General features: G+C 31.6%; 1 protein-coding gene across 2 annotated transcripts in view; it reads right to left on the reverse strand.

The window, feature by feature from the left end:
• Positions 1-19,500, reverse strand: part of LOC126740816 (uncharacterized) — a 166,264-nt gene extending 146,764 nt beyond the window's left edge. The window contains exon 1 of one of the 2 annotated variants that reach the window (XM_050447005.1): positions 18,845-19,500. In XM_050447005.1, the coding sequence (XP_050302962.1) occupies positions 18,845-19,336 (492 nt within the window). In that variant the 5' untranslated portion in view covers positions 19,337-19,500. Of the gene's footprint in view, positions 1-3,917; positions 4,929-18,844 lie in introns of those variants that run through there. The other variant, XM_050447004.1, reaches the window with a different exon arrangement.
• Positions 19,501-24,707: the final 5,207 nt, after the last annotated feature.

Below are 24,707 nucleotides of genomic sequence, written 5' to 3' on the forward strand. Positions count from 1 at the left end.
GTACAGTACGTTTGAAATGATTCACCGTTGCTGATTCACCGTTGCCGACCCCTTTTCGATAAACTTTGTTCAGCTCCCACAAGTCCTAGGCCCACTGAAAGTCGAAAAAGTTTTAGCGAAAGTTGCGCATTGGAATCCGTTCTTTTTTGATACAATATGAATGCATTCACTAAGGATAAATCTATGAAATAGAAAAAAATTCTATGCCACCACTTTTTCGACTTTCGGTCAACCTCATAAACAGTTTTTAGCATGTCCGTCTTATCCATATGCGTATTATATTTCTTTACTAGTTCAGAACAAGTAACATCTTCGGCGGAACCATCTTTTTTTGCGGGAAACCCATTGATTTTTGCATGGATCCAGATAATTAGTTAAAAAATGGCCTATTATCCATCCATTTCAAAAATGTCAACCCATCAGTGCTAACTCTCCAATCGAATTCACCCCTTGTTAACTGCTTGTCATCTAGTAGATCTGTTGGTAGATTCTTTCTATCTTTTCTGACGGTACCGCAAGCGTAAATCAACTCAGTTTGCAGTTGTTTTTGCAGCTCGACCGAATTAAAATAATTGTCAAAATATATTTCGTACCCTTTTCCAACTAAGTCTCTCGTAAGGTCTCTAACAACTCTACCACCAAGAGACTTTTCGGTCATTTGACCTATTTTACTAGTGTAAATCTGAAATTGACATGTATCCTGAATTTTCGGAACGAATCCAAACTTTATAGCCACGTTTTACTGGTTTCTTTGGCATATACTGTTTTAGGGAGCTTCGTCCTTTGAATCGGATCATCGACTCATCAATAGCTTGATGTTGACTTGGTTTCAAAGCATTTTTATATGTATCTAACAAAGGCCGTAATTTGTAAAGCTTATCAAAGTTTTGGTGATCACGGCCAGGCTATACAGAGTTGTCGTTTAGGTGCAGGTTGGCTAACATCCATGAAAACCTGTCTCTTGATATTATTGAACTTATGAATAGATCTCTCATTTCCAATCGTGAGGACCAGTAATCCTTGTAGCTGGCTTTTTTATGCCCATTATCAAATTTATTGCAATAAAACCCTTTATTTCCTTTACATTTTAGTAGGCGTAAATGCATGACTATTACCTCCGTTTCTTTGCAAGGCATATAAGTTAGTTTGAAAAGCTATGTGGTCTAACAGATGCTCAGGGAATATATGCAAAAACATGTCGGTAGGGGTTTCTATATCGGTGGGAATGTTTGGTCCTATTTCTTCTCTAAATTCTTTAAAATTTCGAACACAGTGTGAGTTGGAGTTAGTCCATATAGTTTTTTTGCGAATTTCCTGGGCTCGTATTAGTGACAAAGATAGCTCATACCCACTGCTCCATTCGGCTAAGTCAGCATCAGCGTCTTGGGACAAAGTATTATTCCCAAATATAATAGGCATATTTTCTATGTCAAACAAATCAATTGCTGGCGACGCCGCTGCCATTAGGCCTACTATTTCTGTGTCCCCTTCAATCCCATCTTCACTAACATCTCCTAACTCGCTAATGTTGTCACAGGGAATTTCTTCCAAATATTCATACAGGTCATTGAAGTTGAGATTTATAAGCTTGGTATAAAATTTATCTGTAAATAGAAATAAAATCCTATAAAAAAACCGTTAAAAAAATACTCATGAAATTTTGAGAAAATTATTTGCCTAAGAGACTGGTGTTACCGCCCTGAGCACACCATATATTTTCTATAAAACGAATACCTTTTTCTCAAAATTGCATTCTAGCGATAACATAAATATCATCCTAGATATTTTATTTCTAATATAAAAGCAAATCTTACCACCCATGGTCCCAAAAACTGCTCTAACAACCAAAAAACAGGGAAACTTGTTACCACAACAATACCACGTGCGAACATTAATATGTAAACTGTCCAAATAATACTCGACTCTTATTGGCGCTTAAATTTAGAGGAGCGACACGCATACGTCATCAATGATATCTTCGCTGTAAGCACACCAGGACCGTCAGTAACAATTAATTTGTAAGTGTCCTCTCCGCAGGCACACTAGCACACAAAGGGTTAAACAATCTGAGATTATCTGGGAAATTGTTGAAAAACTTAAGGCACCTATACCTTACAGGAAATTTCATAATTAGTGGAGGGGTTGTAGAGGGCCTCAAAATAAGCAAGTTTGCTCAATAAACCCCTATCTGAAAATCATTCGATTTTGAGATCCAGGGTGATAAAATTTTAAGAAAAATCATAATTAGTACGTAGATAATTAATAGGTAGTTTCTATGCATCTAGTACTATTTTTTAATATATAATATAATTTTTTATTTTACCAGTGGCATCCATGCGGGCTAGAACCTAGTGAACTCTTAAAAAAAAATGGAACCCCACTGTTCTTCAAATAAAAAATATTTACAAATACTCATTTAATTTAGAGTAAATTTCGTCTCCTGGCTTTGCTTTCGACGTACCCTTTTTGGATTAAAAAATTTAAAAGCATTGTTCGACATTTATTTCTCACTAAAATTTAAATTTTAGTTTCATCCGTTTGATAATATTTACGGTCATTATTAGAAAAAAAATGAGATAAAATTCTTTGATTTTTTTTTGACCTTGTGCTGAGCATATTTAGTCACGAGTTCCAATTGGAACAACCTCTATAATTTTGAAAAAACTAAATCGGACACTCATAACATAAATTTAAACAAACATAAATTTTTTTGATAGCTTTTATTTCACTACTTTTTACTCGAACACCCTCCAGAAAAATTAATATCAAATATTAATTATTATTATAAAACGGATGACACTAAAAATACAACCTGTCCAAGTTTGCCACTATGTCAACCCATCAGTGCTAACTCTCCAATCGAATTCACCCCTTGTTAACTGCTTGTCATCTAGTAGATCTGTTGGTAGATTCTTTCTATCTTTTCTGACGGTACCGCAAGCGTAAATCAACTCAGTTCAACACCCTTCATAGTATTTTTCTCAAATGCTGTTGTTCTATGCCTAGGGTATAGTCAAAGGTCTCCAGCCTACTCAATAGATTATGACTCTGAAATGATTTTTCTCTGAAAAATCATAAGTGTTTTTTGAAACTAACTTGACACATTCAAAAATGTACAAAATAGTTGTATATGTACAAAAAATGTACATATACAGTCAACATGTTGTTCTGTTTAAAATGCCTTTACAAAACTGGTGATAATTAATTCTAAAAAATGATTCATACCATTCATTCATTACCGCAACTTAATTTTTTTTCTTCAGCTTTGTACTATTTTCTGTATAATAAATAGAGTCATTTACTATTATTATTATTATAATTATTAATAGATATTTGACTTAGGACTATCAATAATATTTAAATTCATTAATTAGATATGAATATCAAATTGGCAAGTTTTAATAATATGGCTAGCACTTTTATTAATTTACGTAACTTTTTAAAGTTTATTTTCGTGTGAATTGACTTATATGGACTCATTGGATTGCCATAAGTACATTCTTCTTAATTATTATTCCAATTTTTTTATTTCATCCTTCTTATGATAATGATGACTCACATTGACGAAAAAACAACCACAGATGTAAAATCAATCTTTCACTCGGTAATGTTTACTTTTGAACGACCAAAGATTATCTAAAAAAAGATAACATTTTATCATGTAAATCAAACCCTATATAAGGCATTTTATTATCTTCCAAAATGTAGTTAATCTAGATTTATATATTGTACTTACAAACACCACCCTGTAATTTAAACAACTGAAAAAAATACATCATAATTCAATAAAGCAAACGTAAATATTTGCCAGTATTTTTGATAAAGATACTCAGAAGATTGCATACCAGTTCTGACTAATTTATGTAAACAGAAAATAAGTAATCATAATTTTATACTGAGAAAATATATAGGCTTACCGGTGTAGATTGAGACATATTCCTCATAACAACCAGATTCGGCTCACTATCATGATGTCCATCATAATCACTATCGGAACTATCAGTATCAGCCACTAAATTATTATTTACCGACACAGTTCTATCAAGAAAACTACTGGGCTGGGGAACTACACGGTGCTCTTCACCACATTCACACATTTCAAAACGAAAGTTTGCTTGGGTCTGTTGATCTTCAAAACTGCACGCACTTGCAGATATTTCTAATTTCCCTCTAGCCAATTCAGAGAAAATAACTTCATTATCATCATCAGCAATATCATCACTGTCTTCAGAAAAATCTCTCAAAAGATTATCTAAAGAAGCGCTTTTTTTTATCGGCCCAATTTTTTCAGCTTCCCGTCTAAGAGTGTTTATGATATCGTTTTCAACACGTTGAAAATTTTGTGGGCTTGATATAACCAGTTTGCGCTCTTTTAAGTTCTTCGTCAGTTTTTTATCTCGTTTCGTAGAGCTTTTCAAACCTCCTTCATGCTTCTGGAATTTGTTCAAATTATGTAAATGCTCGTCATAAAATGACTTTGTTAGCACTTTATAAAAAGTTGTATTTTGTGATTCAAATTTATCTCTTCTTTCCACTTCTTCTTCATCTGTATACTCTGAAGCAGTTATCTCGTTTAGACCAGATGCCTCATTTACAGCTGGTACCTGGTCGACTGTATTATCAAAGTCATCAAAATATTGAGTGGTAGATTTAAGTACAATATCCTTACTGTGATCAGTATTTAACTTAGTTAAGCTAAAGAACCGCCTCAAAGTGCTCTTCCCTTCCTCAGCTTTTTCATGTCTGGGGTGTGAAACTTCGCCTGTTTGACGCTCTACAGATTTATTGGGATCGTTGATTCTTTGACTTTTTGACCTGCCTTTACCAAAATTTAACTTGGTCATGCTACCGAAAAAGTTAAATTCCATCATCTTGCAACAGGCGTTTCGTCATTACAAATAAAAAGTGTTTTTGATCGAGCGTATACGCGACAAAGACTAACGTGACGAATAACGAAATAATCTCAAGTTGAATTTACCTGATAAGCAGATTACTTGGTGCTGATTATTTTATATTATATGGATGCCATATACTATCTAACATAACGTATTAAATGTAATAGCGATTAGAACAAGTGGATTTGAGTAGTTACCAAATATGTATATAAACGAAAGGTTTCAGATTTTTTTTCTATGTGTCAAGAGATGAAATTTCTACACTTAAAGGCTTAAGTATACAGGGTGTCCGGAAAGTTAACGATAATACTGAAAGAGCTGGTAAAGCGATTCATAAGCATCCAGAAAAACATAAAATGTCCTAAGTAAAAAATCGATGGTTTTCGAGATATTGGTACGATTTTAACGAATTTCTTCGTCAAAATCGTTCGATTTTTGATTGTCACATCTCAAAAATATTTTTTAGATTATGATTTCTGTTTTGCAATTTGAATAGCCATTTCAAAAACCAACATTAAAGAGGGAAATTATTTAATAAGAAATAAATTTTAAAGTGAAATATGACTTATTTTTATGTTCAATCCCTCAATTTTGACCTCTCATAATAGACAAATAAACAAGGTGAGAATGCAACTACCCTAAAGACATTTTGGACTCCGCGTGCGCAAGCGAGTTCGAAAAAGTAAAGTTATAGACTCCGGAAATCGGTAAAAGTAACTCTGAGAGTGCAGGCATGCGCACATCGCGCGCGAGCTGTATCTCTCTTACTCTACTATAGAGGATCTAAAATAGTTATTTATGTAACAAGTATTATGTAAGTAATCACGGAATGGAACATTTCACTAGACCGTTAGCTTGGCCTGTATCGAAATTTCCCATCCCTCGACCTGTGTGGCAGTTTTCTGTATCGTTAAATAATTTCCTTGCATCTATCGACTGGTCCTTTATAAACAACACTTCTGATAAAAATATTTCCCTAGATAAGTTTTATGACCTTTTGTATGAAGGAATCAGCTATTTTGTGCCTATTAAATCCTATAATACTAGCAGCTTTCCTATATGGTTTTCAAGAGAGTTAAGAGGGTTAGTTTTACGTAAGAGAATTGCTCATAAGAAGTTTAAGGAGTCTCAATTGCAAAGTGATTACTTGGTTTTCTCTGGGCTTCGGCAGTCATGCAGTGGGTCGAGTGGTCAGTGTTACCGCGATTATATTTTTCGTACCGAGAATAATCTATTGTTAAATCCTAGGTTATTCTGGAAACATGTAAGTAATGTTAAAAAGTCAAATATTATTCCTAAACATATGTTTTTTAATGATGAAACTAGTGATGAGGGTGGTGATACTGTTAATTTATTTGCCAAATATTTGTCAAACGTATATTCTGATAAAGCATTTCAAATACCTGAATATTACATGACAGAGCTTGTGGATCAATTCGATGTCAAATTTGTTATCTTTAGTAGAGGTTTTTGACAAGACTCTTGGCTTACAGAGCAAGACTTTTGCGGGACCGGGTGGCATACCCAGCTCGCTACTTCGTAAATGTGTATGTACTCTGTCGAAGCCTGTTTGCACTTTATTCAATCTGTCTTTAAAGTCGGGAGTATTTCCTTCTTTTTCGAAGAATTCGTATATTACGCCGATATTTAAGTCTGGTAATACTAGTAATATCAGTAATTGTCGGGGAGTTTGTATACAGTCAACCTTGCCTAAACTTTTGGATGCACTTGTAACCAAGCAATTGTCATGGCAATGTAAAAGCCTTATTATTAACAGTCAACACGGTTTTCAAAAACGTCGTTCCACTGTTACTAACTTAATATGTTATGAAGATTATCTGTTTAATGCTTTTGGTAAGGGTTCACAAGTTGATGCTGTTTATACGGATTTTTCGAAGGCGTTCGACAGAGTTAATCATGCGCTTCTACTCGCAAAGCTCCAAGCTTTGGGTTTTGGGTCAAATGTTATTTGTTGGCTAAGGGACTATCTACTGGATAAATCGCAATGTATACGGCTTAATAACTTCTTATCTAGCAGCTTTTGTGTCCCATCTGGCGTTCCTCTGGGGTCACATGTGGGTCCGTTGCTTTTTACAATCTTTGTTAATGATATAGGATTATTTGTAAGAAATTGTGAATTTTTATTATTCGCTGATGATTTAAAATTGTTTTTGTCTATTGATTCTAATGTTCAATGTCAATTGTTACAGGATGACTTGCATAATCTCTATGAATGGTGCAACCTTAATGGTTTAGATTTAAAGTGAAAATATTGAGAAAGTCTAAAATAAATTCTTAAGAAATTGTTCTTTTAAACTTAAGGTTCCATTAGCTAATGGTCATACTGATTACAAGTCGGTCATGTCAGTTCTCTCTTTGGACCCACTTGAGTTAAGGCGTAATAATTCAGACTTGCGTTTTATTTTTAAATTAATATCTGGCATGACTGATTGTGATTATCTTTTATATAGGCTGAATTTTCGGGCGCAAAAATTGACTAGACTGAAAAAACTCTTATATGTAGATTTTGATAGTGGTTCTTATGGACAGCATAATCCTATAACTAGAATGAATGCAACATTCTTTCGATAGGTATAGTCTTGACTTGCTGGGAAGTGTGTAAAGTGAGCACTTTACGCACGGTAGTAGAAGAAATAATTTATTAATCCTGACAGTCGCAATAAGGAAAATGGGAACTAATAATGTAAGAATTAAAATGCTCAGTTACTATTGCCGGATTGATTGCCAATAATTTTACACTTTGGTAATTCCTGTTTTAAGACACATATGTACGTTTCCTAACCTATGGAAAAGATTAGTTCTTCTACCTATTCCAAAAGTATCAAATCCTTACGAAACTAAAAGATCTTCGTTCTGCAAACCATGTCATAGATTTACTACTAGACTTCTTAATACGTACTTGTCTTGTTGGATTAATCCAAAGCATTTGACAGGCTAAATCATAAGTAAATTTTAACAACTTCTAATACTTGAGATTTACCAGTGATGATCTAACAATAAGAATAACGAGGATTTCAAACTTTTAATTAGAATTTCTGGAAAAACATTACTTCCAGTTAAATCTAAGAAAAAATCAGGTTCTGTTATTCGCGTACTTCTTTTAGGATTAGTATTTAAATCAGCTTAACAATCTGGTGATAAGAGAAAGAGTTGATCATTCCCAATAGTGCGAAGTTCGTGGGGTTGGTTATGGATGTTGATCATAACCAATTTTAGGATTGCATTGTCACCGGTCCTTGATACGTGTGCAAAGGTTCAAGTTGATCAGACTTTTAAAAACCAGTGAAAATTAAGCTCAAAGATTCCGTTATTTACATACATACATAAATAGATACAACCCGAGCTAATACAAGCGTGTTAAAAAAATTGTACCCTAACCTGGCTAGTACTTTGGAAAATTTGCTTATTTAATTTAATTTAATTTTTAAGACTACCTTACATGTTTAAAAAACGTTTTTATTTGACCTAAAAAAATTTGAAAAATATATTAATACGTTCATAATGCCTATCACCACCAATGCCTGCAGTTGCGCGGCATCTTTTTATGAACTACCTTTTATCCATCTTGCCATTGCCATGTGGCAAATGATTCATGAATTGCAAAAAAATTTTACAAAACCGGCTGCTGTTGAAATATTTAATGAAAATAATGTACGAATATCAGACTAAATTGTAGCCAATACCTTAACCAACATTTTGTGAATTTGTCAGTTCAGTTTAGAGATTCTATTGACTGTAATTTTGTGTCCGATCATGTACCTTTCCGAGTCAATTATTTTTTATGCCACCGGTTTGCTCTGCTGATGTAGTATCTTTGATTAGTACCTTAAAATGCTTCAGGTTTCTACGAAATTTCGAATAATTTCTTAAAGAAATGTAAGTTTGTGTAATGTCATGTTTTAGGTCATGTAAGAAATTTGTGTTTGGAAAAAGAAATTTTTCCTGACAAGCTAAAAGTAGCCAAAGTGATTTCATGGTATAAAAAGGTATTACTAATGATTATTCTAATTATAGAGCAATAAGTTTATTATCCAGTTTTTCCAAAATCTTTGAACTATACATATTAAAGAATTTTTAAGCTCATTTTTTGCAAAATATAAATTACTAAGATCTACGCAACATGGTTTTACCCTTTCTAAAAGCACAGAAACTGCATTGTGTGACTTTCAAAATTACTTAGTGACTGTCCTTGATAAGCGTAATCATATTTTGGGGCTATTTATTGATTTTTCTCGAGCTTTTGATCTTATAGATCATAAAATATTAATTTACAAGCTTCACAGACATGCGGTGTTAGAGGAACGTCATTAACCCTATTGAGATCGTAACGTCGAAACACTATGCAAATAGTCACTATTAATAGAAAAATAAGAAAAATAATATAAAGATGAAATATAAAGGTATAATTGTTCCCACCAAAAAAATACTTATACCCTTCTTTATACCCAACACGGGGGAGATATAAATCTCACAACCTGCACCAAAACAATACTGTACACAAACAAATACCCTTGTATGCAATCGTATACAACCATCATGGATACAAACACCATCAATAGGAGCTTAACTGTTCTCTAAACCAATACTACCTAAATCTTGACTTAGACTTAGTTAAATTATGAAGTAGTAAATCATTGTTTGGCAAGGAGTTACATGTTTTAATAGCATTATAAGTAAAAGACTTCTTGTATGTTCTTGTATTATGTCGAGGAATAATATATTTAAATTTATTTCTGATATTTATATCATGGACGCTCAAATTGGTTTTAAATTTATTTTTTAGAGATTTAGATATGAATTTTGCATTAGTAATTAAACCATGCATAAAAACAGCCAAATGTTCAGTTCTACGATTTGACATATTTAACCAGTTAAAATCATTAATTTTATGTGATACGTGATCTGATTTTCTTAAATTCAAAATTAGATGAATACATGTATTCTGCATCTTTGGAATACGATATTGTTCCGCTTGACGAAGACAAGGGCCATAAATAAAGTCAGCACTTCAATTAAAGTGGGAAAGTACAAGAGTTTCACATAACATTGCCATTAACTTGGTACTTAAAAGGTTTCTATTGGAATATAGTTGTTTAAACGATATATATGACCTTTGTAGCAGTTGCTTAACATGATCGGAAAAATTAAGCTGACAATCAAGTATAACACCCAGATTACGAGCAGAATTACAAAATGGTAATATTTGGTTATCTATTTTGATTTTAATATTATCTTTTAAATATTCGTTTTGATTTCCTTTGCCAAATAGCATAAGTTTTGATTTTGATGGATTCAGTTGAAGGCCGTGTTTTTTAGAGAGATCTTTTCGGTTGTTTAGTTCGTGATTAATAGTTTCGTTACAAGTAACAAAGTCTTTTGACTCTATGAAAGTTATAATGATCTTTTAACTTTCATAGAGCGTTTATTACCTAAATTTAGAATTAGAGTTATATCTTATGCTGATGACACGAATTCCTTAATTGAATATGATGATGTAGAACCTCTTATTTATGCAGCAGACTTCATATAACAGAATAATTTTATGGCCTGAAAAAAACAAATTATGCCTGAACAAGGAAAAAACGCATTTTGTTAAATTTTCATTAAATAGACAGACATTAGAAACTGTAACTTTATTTAAGGATAAGCAAAGCCAGTTGTCCTCTTCAAGTAGTTCCAATCTATTAGGCATTACTTTTGACAAGACCTGCAATGGAATTCTCATATAGAAAACCTGTGTGGCAAGTTAAAAGTAGCTGCTAGGCTTTAAAATTTCTTTCACAGCATTGTAGCAAACAAATCCTTTTAACTTTTTATTATGCAAATTTTCATTCTTTCATGCGATATGGCATTGTTAATTGGAGAATGAGTTTATGGGCTTCTAGAATATTTTTAATGTAAAAATACGCCATAAGGATAATTAGTAATTTCAGGCAAAGAGATTCATGTAGAGATCATTTTAAAGAAAACAAAATTATTACATTAACTGGTATCTACATATATGAAATGGCTGTTTATGATTACAAAAATAAATCAATTTTTCAAGCCAATAGACCTGCACATGTTTATAATACACGTCGGCGAGAACTTCTCTTGCCAAATGTCCATCAAACTGCCTTTTATTAAAAAAACATCATCTTCAATGGTTGTAGGATTTTTAAATTCTCAAACCCTAACATTCCCAACTCTACGAATATATATATTTTCAAAAGGAGACTTAAGAGGTATACTTAAGAAAAACTACCATCATTTAAATGATTTTTTTTTCTTGACTGTACATATGGATACTAGGTATAAACTTAAATTTTATGTTTTTCTTTCCTTTATTTTAAATTATATGTATTTTATTTTTAAGTAACTTAAATTTTATTTAGTTTAAGATATTTGCCTGTTCTTTTAATTGTAACTCAGACTAGTTAAAAATTTAAAAGAGGCAAAGTGATCGAGCCCTCATCATATTTTAAATTATAAAATTGCTAGTCCACAGATAAAATACCCGCATTACTTTGGTATTTAATAAGTGTTCCTTTAATTCATAAAGGAACATAAGTATAAGGGTTATTTTGTTTAAGGCATAAGGTATTTTCTCAGCTTTAAATACGAATTGATATTATATTATATAGGGTAGCTCGTAACTCGAGTCTATTTAATGAATTTTATTTAAAAAAGCACTATAGCTATACATTAGAGTATATACCGGGTGACACAGGAAAAAGGGAATACTTAATAACTTTTTTAATTTTCAAGATAAACAAATGAAATTTGGTATACCTATATATAGAATACTTATAGGAGCATCTTTTGACATATTCTGTTATTTTTTGTTACTTCAGGTTTAAAAGGAAGTGGCACTAACATTTTTATTTTAAATGGGACAATTAGTTAGTTATTACTTTGATAGAAAATAATAAAGCTTGGAAAAATGCCCTAGGATTTATAGGATCCCATAGATACGCGGATAATACTCCAACGCAATGTTATAACCGTATTAGAATTTGTATGTTTTGTTTTATAAATTCAAACCTAATCAAATTATTTTTTATTGATTTTAAATTAAAATAATATAGGACATATTGTAGACGATGCACATTTTCCTAAAGCCAGTGTTGATGCCATTGTTCAGACAGAACCCTTGGAAGTTAATGAGCCAAAGCAGCCGTTACTAAAAGGTAAGATATTTATTTAAATCAAAATACCTATAATATACTAATACGTATAAATAGTCGTTATGTTTTTTTTGGTAACATACCAAAAAATATTAAAAATCCTTCGTATATTTGATTATAAACGGCATAAATTAGTTAAGTTTTTCATATAAATTGAATACATAATATTGAATATATAATCTAAGTTAGCAAAATTAGTTGCAGAAACCCAAACGTCAGTAAAACCTTTAGCAGATACGCCAAGAAAAGTTTTACTTAAGGAGACAGTAAAAACACTAGAAAAAACTATTACTACCCACACTTGCAAAAGAAGCCTTGAAACAGAAATTATTGCTGAATAAGGACTCAAAAGGACGCAGGTATACCAATGAATTTAAACAGTTTGCTCTAAGTGTTTTTTTTCTGAGTCCAAAAGCTTACAAAAAAATGTCAACAGTTTATCCTGTTCCATCAAAATCTACATTAAACCGTTTTACGCAACAATGGGTAATTAATCCAAATTTTAACGAGTATTTGAATGTAGAGTAAAATAGTTGCAGGAAAAAGAAAGAGACTGTATTTTATGCATGGACGATATATCTTTAAAATCTCACCTTTTTTATGATATTTCTAAAGACAAAATTGTAGTATATGGTTCAGGGTCATATAAAGTTGCAGGAAGTGCATTAACGATAATGGCAAAGGGAATTGCTAGCAATTGGAAACAACCCATTGCCTATTTTTTTAATAATACATCTGCACCTGTTAATCATTTAAAAGATATTTTATTTGAAACTGTCCCAAGGATAAGCAAAACCGGTTTAAATATTTTTGGGGTTGTATCAGATCAGGGTACTAATTTTCAAAAACTAGCTAAAAGTTCTTTAAAAGTGACAATAGATAATCCCATATTCTTTGTTGACGATGAAAATTTAAAACTAGTGTATTTATTTCATGTTCCCCACTGCTCAAGTCGAGAAGAAATAATTTTTTTCAACACATTCTTTGTTTAAATGAAGGAGAAACAAGTAAAAGATATTTAGAAATGATATATAATATTGACAAAAAGAAGCAGTTCAAAATGGCCCATAAATTAACAAACCACCACATTTGTCCTAATAAATCCTCAAAAAATGAAAGTAAAGTTAGCTTCGCAAGTATTTAGCCGCTCTGCAGCGGTAGCTATAGATACTTATATTGAATTTAACGCCTTGCCAAAAGAAGCAACTATAACAGCCAATTTTATATTTAAAATGAATTATCTATTTGATTTATTAAACTCCAACAACTTACAAGATTTTCAAGCTTTCATGGGAACTGAAAAACAAAACACGTTATTGCAAGATATGGAATACCTTTTTAAAAACTTAAAAGTAAGAAGTTTTGAAGGAAAAAATATGACAAATAGGACAAAATTTATTTCTGGGTGGCGGCTTACAATAAGATCAATTTTAATTTTTTGGGCAATGTTACAAAAAAAAAGATTATAGATATTTATTTACAGGTAATCTCAATCAAGATTGCCTCGAGCACTTCTTTGGTGAAATTAGAAATTGTGGAAATTTAAAGAATCCTACCTCCTATTCAATTCTGTCGATCCTTTAAAAAGGTTTTTGCGTTAGGATATTTGGATAATGTCGAAACAGCTAATTGTATAGATGATGGAGCTAAAGCCGTATTAAATTTAAATCCCGATTTTATTAAGAGTTGCAATAATATATGCAATTATTCTCCCACTAAATATATTCCTCTTCAAGTTTTTACCAACGATTATGTAAATTTAAAAAGCGCAGAAGGAAATGCTTTAGTAAATGTAGCTAGATTTAAAAAAATTTAAAAATGTATCTCACGTCACTCTTGTAATATATATGCAATAATTTTGCAACTGAGTCAAATGCCCTGTTTAATGAAGAGTTATTTTATTGTAAATTAAAAGCATATGAAAATAATACCTTATTTGGTGGTCTAACCATACCTCCAAAAGACATCATTGAGTACATAATAAAATTAGAAAGTATTTTTATCGCTGAATTTAACAAATTATAAGCGCAAGAAGTAATTGGCTATAATCTTAAAAAACTATTTTCTAACATTACCTTTAAGCATCCCTGTAATGAATTTCCTATTGACTATTTTTTAAATTTATACATAAGGGTGCGTATCTGTTATACATTAAAATTTATAAATGCCGATATTAAAAAAGAAAAATCTAAAAAAAAGGTAAAGATGTTTATGTAAGCAAGCTTAACATATTAAAACAGTTTTAAATACTCGTAGTACTTATGTCTCATACTAAATAATTATTTTATATAAGTTGATGTGTTTCGTATTTAGGTTAAAAAATATGTTTAGAATAAAGTTATTATATCAATAAAATGGTCAGCATCTCCGTCCATTTATAATGTACCTACTTATTTTAATAAAACTTTAACCTTTATTTCATTTACAATAATAACCTATATACCTAGTTTTATATCCTACAATCCCAAATATGTTCATGACCAAATAGGCACAAACAGGTAACAAATTGATGCAAATAGGTACTCGTGTATTGGTATTAGGAGCCTATGGAATTTCCAGCGTTCCCCTACACCTAGGTAAACACTATAAATGGCCAAGTTTTGGCTTTTATTACCCCGGTCTCCACACTCGTTTTATAGCTCACACTTTTTCACAAGAGCTGGCGTCGAGTGACCCAACTTGTATTCTATTCTGTAAACTTTGCCAGAAGACACTTTTTTCCGCGCAGGGGTAACGTAGTGCAAAGGGAGATATTTAGTATGCCACACAATGCCTTACATTAATTAGCACTCCAGATTGTAGTAAAATGAGCGAAAACGTTCTTAACTGCAGAGGAATATAAAAAATATTTAGACAATTTAGTCGAATATCAATACTTTTTGATGATGATCTCAATTTCAATTGATCTTTTAAATTTACAGTATTTTTATTATATAATGTTAAAAAAACCAAATTAGAATATTTTATTTTATTTTGTAGATATATCAACAAGGATCGTAATAAACTTTATTTTATTTAAGTGCCTGAAGCATTAAAATATGCTAAAAAGTTTTGAATCATATCCCAGGAAAATGGTGTATGCTATTATACTACAATATAGTATTATATTCACAATATATGCACTAAGACTGCAATATTCTCTAATGTATTCGTGACTTTATGAATGTCCTTTTCCTGATATTATGGCGAAGGAGCAAATTTTAACTAATGGCGAACAATCTAGGAATAAATGAGATAGTGTTCAAACAAATCTTAAAAGATAGTACTGAAAGGAATTTTTAAGATGGTTACAACAAGATCTTTACTTTAGGCAACTTTTCTGGATGTTTAGAAAAAAGAAAGGAAACAAAAAGATTGTTTTTTTTTAAATAGAAATGGTTTCATAAAGTCCCATAAAGGACTCATGAATAAAATGTCAAATGTGCATTAAACAAAGTCAATTCAAAATGTTTCTAATTATTTGAGAAATAACAAAAGTAAATTGAACCCAGTTAAATACTCTCAATGCAACATATTTATTTGCTTTTATACATCATTTGATTGATACATGCAAAAATAAGCTTGAGCATCCACAAGATAAATTAATGAAGTGATTTATGTCAAACTCGCCAGGATGTTTATGGATCGTACAAGGCGGTACAATAATGGAAATCAACCAAAAAATTCCTTTCAAAGAGTTATTCTTCATAAAAATATCATGTCCCTTGCTAGAAAATTAATTCATTCTTGTAAAAAATTTGAGTATTACCTTTTTGGACATCTTGCACAAAATTTAGTTTTTTTCATCAACAATGACAAATAACATTTAACAAGAATATTTTTTTCAAAAACTACGAAATTTTAAGTTAATTTTCCCTCTTGTCTACCAGTTCACTGTAAACCATACATTACTACACATGTTCATACAGAAAAGTGACATACAACAATACTTTGAATTAATTGAATATTTGATTGGTGATAAAGATTTTGAACAATAAACGCCATAATTGTAATATAATGGATGGAAATAGAATGTAACTTAGGAAGTGCACATATTATATTGCCTATTAAGATCTTTTTGTGTAGACTGTGCTGGAGTTAACGCTCATTCTGTTATTTATATATGTTTACCTCAGTATAGATGACTGTCATATAAAAGTTTCAATCAATGACACAGTCAGCATTACCAGCTTGACTATAACCTAATCCAACAAAGTTCATTACTAGTTAGTTACTATTTATTAATGATCACATAAAGATACAGCAAATTATCACAAATCAACTATGTTTGCCATTTTGCCAAGTGACCCCACTGGGTTTTAATTATGCAACAATGCTTGTAACTTTTGCCTCTGATTTTTCTGTTTGAGACAACTGCTGTAGCATTGGAAAGATTTTGATAAGTCAAATTCACATAATTCACATAATGTTAGACCTATAACGGGAATCAAAGGCTTAAAATGGGTAAAAATTTATAATAGTGCATTTTTAGTATTGCTAATGGTAAAGTTTAATAAGGATATTTTAAATATATGTATGAAATTTTTAAGACTTCTTGTAAATAAAATATGGAGACAAGAGCCCTAAGGCCTTAGCAATTATTGAAAGGACTTTAAAATTCATATTGGTCCTTTACTCTTTTGAATGAGTTTATTGACCATATTTTTAATTATTTCGATGTCATGGATTTTCTATTCTTTAAATTTAATTTTTTGTCTCTTGTAAATCTATCTATGGTATGAATTTGTACCACTCCATTTTAAGTTACTATCTATCCCATATAATGTATTGACTATTGTAGAGATTGTAACTAGGCCTGTTTAAGGCTTCTTGCACACAAATAGTGTCAGAAGTTCAGTTGAGGGTTTACCTATTCATTTCTGTTGGTCTAAGCAAAAATCAAAAAATAAATCCGTTGCTTCCCGTCGATTTATTTCTTATTCGATAGTGATGAAGAACTTAAATTTGATAATTTCAATAACAATTTACCTATATTTTTTCATAATTTTTAATAAAATTAGAAGCAGAACTAAGTTGCTCTTATCAAAACTCACATTATCCACTTTTTACAAAAATCATTTAATACATTAATTTATTAGCTATCTAACTTTTTTCAGACATTTATTACTAAATGGGAAAACACTTGCTATATCTTTCCCAAATACATCTTTTCACATTAATTTTCAATTCAAAACTTACCATATTCAGTTTATTCAGCTACATCCTCAGTTCAAAAGATGCCTTATCCAAACTAGCCAATGAGAATGTCTGATTTGATATCAGCTGATTGCAACTGTTCTCTCTGTGATTCTGTTTATACTCCCATTGTTTTAGTATTAAAGGTGGAAACAACAAGATTTTTAACTATAAATATGGTTTAGAACACCTAATCTAATTTTTGTCATGCAGTAATGCAAAAAGGGGTACCTACTTCTGTACAGAAGTTATGTGATGTAATCATACTTTTAACAAAATATTTTGATAAAGTATGCATTAGCAGGAGAGGACACATGCTTCTATAAAAAATCTCTTAAATGCTGAATCTGTAGAGGAAGAATATAGTACTATAGTACTATAGATTAAAATGACTTTTGTGAATAGAATATTGAGAAAGTAAGGAACCTACAGTTCTTGTAATTTAGGGTTAAATTTTGCTTATTTTGTAATAAAAAAATTCTAATCAATAAAAGATAATTAGTCTTTACCCCATTTGAGGTCCCTATTTAAAGCACAGACTTACCTGTAATGATTTTTGTGTATATCATAATCAAATTTCCTATATATAAACATAAATCTATTTTTTATTTATTTATTAATACACAGGATCAACCCTATTACAAAAAAATATGTATTTCTGAAAAAAGAAATAAAAGGTAAACTACCTAATTACTAATTAACAATACATATGACTAACAACTCAATTTTAATAATTTCTAACATGAATATTTAAACTGTTTGACAAGAAGCAATAATAATCCCTCAAAATTTAAACAATTGGCATTCCAAAATTAGCTTAAAGAAAAAACAAGAGATTACTTATGATAATGATTAAATGTGCTTCAAATTACTAAGTATGAAGCAAAATTATTTTAAAAGACAAAATTCTACAAATTCCCAATAAGATTTTTAAAAAGCAGTAAGGAAATTCCCAAAACCTCAATTCCATTCTACTATTCTCTATAGGTCTACTAGTCTCAAGGTTCTTTCAGCAGTCGAGTGCATAGTATGGTTGGTATGATGATGAGGCAAAGAAAGCAATCAATTCCCCTTAGATTATGGTGTGGAATATTAAATGAAATTTTATTAAGTTGTTCGAGACAAATCACAAGATCATTCAAAATTTTATAAATAAACATTAAATCATTATAAGTGCATCTTTTAAGAAAACTTCGCATATTCAGCAAGTTCATTGCTTCATCATAACAATGGTCATTAGGGACTAGAATGTGAAGTTTGTAAAGGCAGAATCATAAAAATTTACTTTGAACTCTTTCCAGTGCTACCTATATGATTATTCATGTAAAACGGAGACTAAATTATTGATTCATACTTCAACAAAAAGACAACAAGTGATATGAACAACCTTTTGCAAGTTTCAATCGACAGGTGTCTACAATTTGCATAAGCTCCTAAAAATTGTCTTAAACGGCTAAGGTGAGTTTTGATATAGAACGCCTTAACAAGTGTTTGAATTCTCTATCAGAATATACTAACTGAATTTTGTCTATATATAATATCACAACTTCCAAAGCTATATTTCAAATTTAAATACTTGCCACTTACCTCTAGAACCTCATCTCGAAACTCAGTCTGAACTCTAGTTAATGACAGAGATTCTGACTTAGATAGGCATTTAGTTGGTCTCACATCTGGATAAACTCTTTTCTCATCTGTATTCAAATTAGGAACCACAATGGTTTCTGATCTTGTAGGACTAAGATAATCAAGTGGTTCATGTTCTATATCATTTGAAGATCTAGACAACCTGTTGCTTTCTAAAGCTATTCGTTTTTTAAATAGCTTATTGTTTTGTAACTCATGTATGAATTCTGATGAATAAGAATAGTTGGATGATTCTGAAGCATCTTTTGTTTGATTTGTGGAAGTTGTTGTAGTACTGCAATTGTCTCTGGAACTTCTGCATTCTCTTAAACTCCCCACACGATTCCAAATGGCATTTTTGGAATCTTTAAGTTGATCCTTAACAGAAGCAGACTGATCTGGGGTTTCTCTTCTCTTTTTGTTAATAAAGGTAAAACTTCTTCCTAAGGGCATCTTTTATTTGAACAGTGAGGTTATTTTATGATATACCTACATGATTTGACACTTGGTTCTGATTAGGTATTCAAACTTTCTTATCTAAAATGATAACCATTATTGTTATTGTTGTATTATGATGAGATAACTTTCATAAAAAAAAAAATAGTTTTTTTTTTAATTAAAATTGCCACCAAAATACAAATTGACACAACTGACAGATTGTGAATGGCACCATTGACATTTGAGGCGGCGTTGTCAAGTTATTTATTATTTCTTTGATATCGTGATGCATTCATTCCCATCAGGTGATGATGAAGCTCCGCCTCTAAATCAAGACTCAAAAGTACGAGGGCCGGCCAAAAACTTATATTTCCGTTATGGTAATCTTAGATTTATATAGAAAATTATTTTTTCTACTACTGTGGATACTTACTTTACACGTTAAAATTTCCTTTACACTCTGAAAATCAATATTTGTTATCTATATTATGCAATTATACTTTGTTTGTTTCAAAAATGATCCCTTTATGCAGTAAGAGAAAATTCATACCGATTTTTACAGGCTTATTATCTTTTTAAGCGCCAAATTATGGACCGGCTGGTAAAGTGTCTGGAAAAGTTATCCTGCTGGTAACATAAAAAATTAAATTATCAACTTCTTGTTTGTCTTACTAGCAGGATAATTCTTTCTTAGCAGTAGAATAAGTTAACAACAGGAAAAACCAGCGTATAAAAAGGTTACCAGGAAATTTATAACCTCAAATTTTTCAAAGAGTTGGAGTTTGCATACTTTTGCAAGAAGTTTGCGTATAATATTCTAAATTTTGTTTTTAATCTGTATCAGTATTTTGTGATTTTTCATCTGCTTAAATCTCTCTCTTTATTTAATATGATAATGTCCGACGTAAGGTTACACTCTTCCCTCACCTGCCCCTCTTTGCTGGCTTTGCCACTGTTATATGATTGAGAAATGAAAACAAAACATATATCTAAGAGATGCCATATAGGTGAACCTCAAATTTGAGCCACTATATTGTCACTTACTATCATCATGATATCTTAAAGGCAGTCCCTAAACACTCAGTGTTATTAAATTATAAATTATTTCCTTATAGGTGGTAAGAGGTGTTACGGTTGCACTACCGCCACCAGTTTTAAATATTTCCTGTTTGTTCTTAGCTACTTTTTTCTTAGATCTTTTTTTATACCCTCATACTTGTCAGAGTTTACTGTTTGCGGATGATATAAAATTGTTCACAAAAATAGATACTGAAGACGATTGCGAATTCCTTCAGGTAAATCTTAACAAAGTAGAGAATTGGTGCAATGTCAATAGACTATATTTAAATGTTAATAAATGCTCTATTCTCTCATTTTCTAGAAAACTGTTGCCAATCAATTTTGACTATAGAGCAAATAATGTTGTGTTGGCCAGAGTGGATGAGGCGATTGATCTGGGAATTACTTATGATGCAAAATTAAGTTTCGCTAAGCATATAGCAAAAATAGTTTCTGACTCTGCCAAATTGTTGGGTTTTGTTTATCGAAACTGTCGGCACTTTAAAAATATTAATACTTTAAAACTACTTTTTTCACCTACATACGCTCAAAAATAGAATACGGATCTCTAATTTGGTACCCAATTTATAGCTGATAGATGATATTGAGCGCATTCAGCGCAAGTTTATGAAGTATCTCTGGTTTAGAGAGGAAGGTGTCTTTCCAGCCAGAGGTTTGGATAATCAATTATACTTAAATAAATTTAATATTATATCCTTAGCAAAAAGAAGAGAAATTATTTCCATAAAATTCTTATATAACCTTATTCATAACAAGATTGACTGTCCCACCCTTTTGGCTGGATTAAATTTTCGGGTACCAAGAATAAACTCTAGGCATTTTAGATTATTTAATGTAAATCCCGCTAGGACTAATATTTTGTTTAAATCCCCTATTAATATAATGTGTCAGAATTATATTAATAATAATTTACATGAACGGTTCGATATTTTTGTTGACAGTTTAATGTCCATTATAGAAGGTATTAACACGTAAAGTGCCATAACGGAAATGCATTATTGTAGTATCCTGGGGCCAAATTATTTTATTTAATATACTAAATCCACTTTAGTAAATATCCTATTATTCATGCTTTTTTTACGGAATTTTCATTTTTTTTGTCGAATTTTTCATATTTTTTTTTGACGGACGACGTTTATCCCCCATGGCCTGAAAGCAAACGCGCAATATTATGGCCAGTGGGTAAAAAGGGCCTAAGGTAACCGTCACCCAAGCGTAATTGCGACGCGCATTCTTCGATATTCGATTCAGTTTGATGTTAGAAAGCACACCTGTATGATCTGTTCTTCGCTGTGTTTCGCATAGTGGTCGCAAGTTGTTATTTTATTTTTTGGTTGTTTTTGTGGAGTATAGCTTGTGATATTTCAAGGCGTGTGAAAAAGAAAATTGTTGCAAGCGTAAAATCTTAGTTTCAGTACTATGAGTCATTACGAAAAAGAACAGGAGAATCTAGCCACATTATGGGACGAAGTACTTTCTGCGAGTGAGGATGACTTTTCGCCGGATGTAAGTGACTATAACCCTTCTGGTTCTGAGGCTTCAAGTTCTGAAGAGGATCCAGACACACCGAGAAAAAAGATTAGGATTTGCAATAGCTCTGAGAAGAAACGCGATTTTTTCTCCTCCCTCTGATATGCAAAGCACTTCCGCAAAAAGAGTAGTGTTTGCAAAAGAACTCCAAGCTAATGACAACACATCGCAAACGTCAATACCAGGTAACCAATATTGACGAAGTTATTGAGAGTGTCATTCAGCGAAATATCAATTATAATGATGAGACCATGCTGGATGAATCTCTAGCAGAACATGAAAGTGATTTGTTTTTTTGGTCCGATGTAACTGGCGTGCACATGAAAAATTTTTTTATTTACAGTCACCAATCCTAGCATTCGAGCGCATCCTTATGATTTGTATGACCAAACTCCATATGAATTTTATAAATTAATAATTACTGACGACATATTTGATTTATTTGTTCGAGAAACAAATATATACGCTGAATAACAAAAAGCCCAAGTTCAATCACGAAACGCACGTATTCAAAGCTGGAAAAACACAGACCGCTTGGAGATGGAACAGTTTATTGGCTGTATCATGTGGATGGGTCTAGTTCAATTACCTTCAATTTCCTCATATTGGTCAACAAGCAAAATATACTTAAACTTTATAAAACAAATTATGCCTAGAAATCGTTTTCAACTGTTGTTAAAAACTGTTGTTAAAACTGCAAACAACGAAACCGTTCCTGATGATGACAGATTGTACAAGATAACATCTCTTGTTACAAAACTACTGGAGAATTTTCAGTCTCCAATTGTCCCTGGTGAGTTTATCTGTATAGATGAGACTCTTGTACCTTTTAAAGGCAGACTGAAATTCAAACAATATATTAGCAATAAGCGCCACAAATTTGGCATAAAATTATTTAAACTATGTCTCGAAAATGGTTAACTGTACGATCTTTCAATCTACTGTGGGCAAGAAAAAGAACCTAATCAAGGACAGTCAGTGCCCTCCAATGTTGTCTTGAAACTCACGGATAATTTGTTAAACCAGGGACGCACAATCGTTGCGGATAACTACCATACATCTGTCGAACTGGCCTCTAAACTTCTAGAAAAACAGTCATATATTCTGGGCACATTACGCAGCAATCGAAATAACAATTCAAAAGTTGTGGTTCAAAAAAAATTAAAACGTGGAGAGCATATTGCCAATGAGAGTAACAATGGTATATTTATTGAGAAATGGAAAGACCGAAGAGATGTTCTCATGTTGACAACAAAATTTATTCCGGAAATGGTTACTCAGAAGAAAAAATCAGGAGAAAAAACAAAGCCAAGAAGTGTTATTGAATATAATAAACACAAAGCCTATATTGATATATCAGACCAGATGAAAGCCTACAATTCTTCCCTTCGTCGTGGGGTAAAGTGGTATCGTAAACTAGCAATTGAGCTAGTTGTCGGTTCGGGACTTGTAAATGCCTATATCCTCCATCAGCAAATAACGCAGAATAAAATGAACATCACCAAATTCCGGGAGGAAGTCATTAATGGCTTACTAAAATATGAGGATACCCCATCTGTGGATAATCAGGAAACCGGCCATATACTTGAGGATACTGAAGAAAAGAGATCTTGCAGCCAGTGTTATGCTAATATTTCTAAAAAATCAGGACGTCAAATAGCGAAAAACAAGACCCCTAAGACTAAATTTAGATGTAATTTATGTCAAAAACACTTATGTTTGCAATGCTTTTTCGAATTACATGTTTCAAACTTAAAATAAAATAATATTCAGAAAATAAAATATTGGACTTTTTTTACCATGTTTATAAAAACTAAAATAATATTTACATGAAAGTCAATTGATGTTTTATTTCGTTCAATACCTTTGTATTACACTGCCATTTCTTTTGCATTAAATTGTCGCATCAGTGCTATGCGACATGGCCCCATGTAATTTCTCGTCTGTCGGACCACATATACTCCTCCCCCCGGCCCGTATGGACCAAAACATCTAAGCAGAATGGGGGATCACAGTAATCCCCCATGGCACTATACGTGTTTTAAGTAAATAGGTGATGCAGAGTCTTTCTAGTATGTATATAGATAGTCTGTTTAAGTGCATAGAATGTTAAGCATTTTGATTTTTAATTTTTCATTTTAATACGCATTTTGGTAAATTTTTCTTTTTTTTTAATATATTTTTTTCCTTATATTCTTTCTTGTAATTGGGTAACAAACCTATTGGAAATAAATGCCTTATTTTTTTTTTTTGAAGATTATTCAGGGTTCGAACCACCCCTGACACAGGGTTTTTACATTAAACTTTGCTGTCAAATTTTCCCAGGCTTAATTTTTTTTCTTCCCAAGATGCTGCGTCAGTCTTTTTTGATTCAATTGGACCTGCATATTTATTGACTTTATATGAATTTATTATTCTTTTTCAGAACAGTTTACCGACCTCTTTTTTTTATCAGGTTGTTGAGACATCCTCTAAAAAAATAATATAAAAAAATTGATTAAAATTCTACCAAATTCACTGCACAGTATACAGTGTCTAAAAAGCTCTGTACTGTGATTCACTGCCAAATGTCTGGTGGGATATTTACAGACAATTAGCGAAAATGCAAATACTTATTAATACTAGTACTAACAGAAGGAATATCGGATTTGGCACAAAATAAGTATGCAAGTACCTGTAACTATTATTACAAATTAAAAACCAAACACTTCCATTATTTTTGTTTATTTTATTTATTTTCTCAGGACCGGAGATTCATAGCCCTAATCTTTCTTTT

Source organism: Anthonomus grandis, chromosome 9 (assembly GCF_022605725.1).
Source record: "Anthonomus grandis grandis chromosome 9, icAntGran1.3, whole genome shotgun sequence".
Lineage (NCBI taxonomy): Eukaryota > Metazoa > Arthropoda > Insecta > Coleoptera > Curculionidae > Anthonomus > Anthonomus grandis.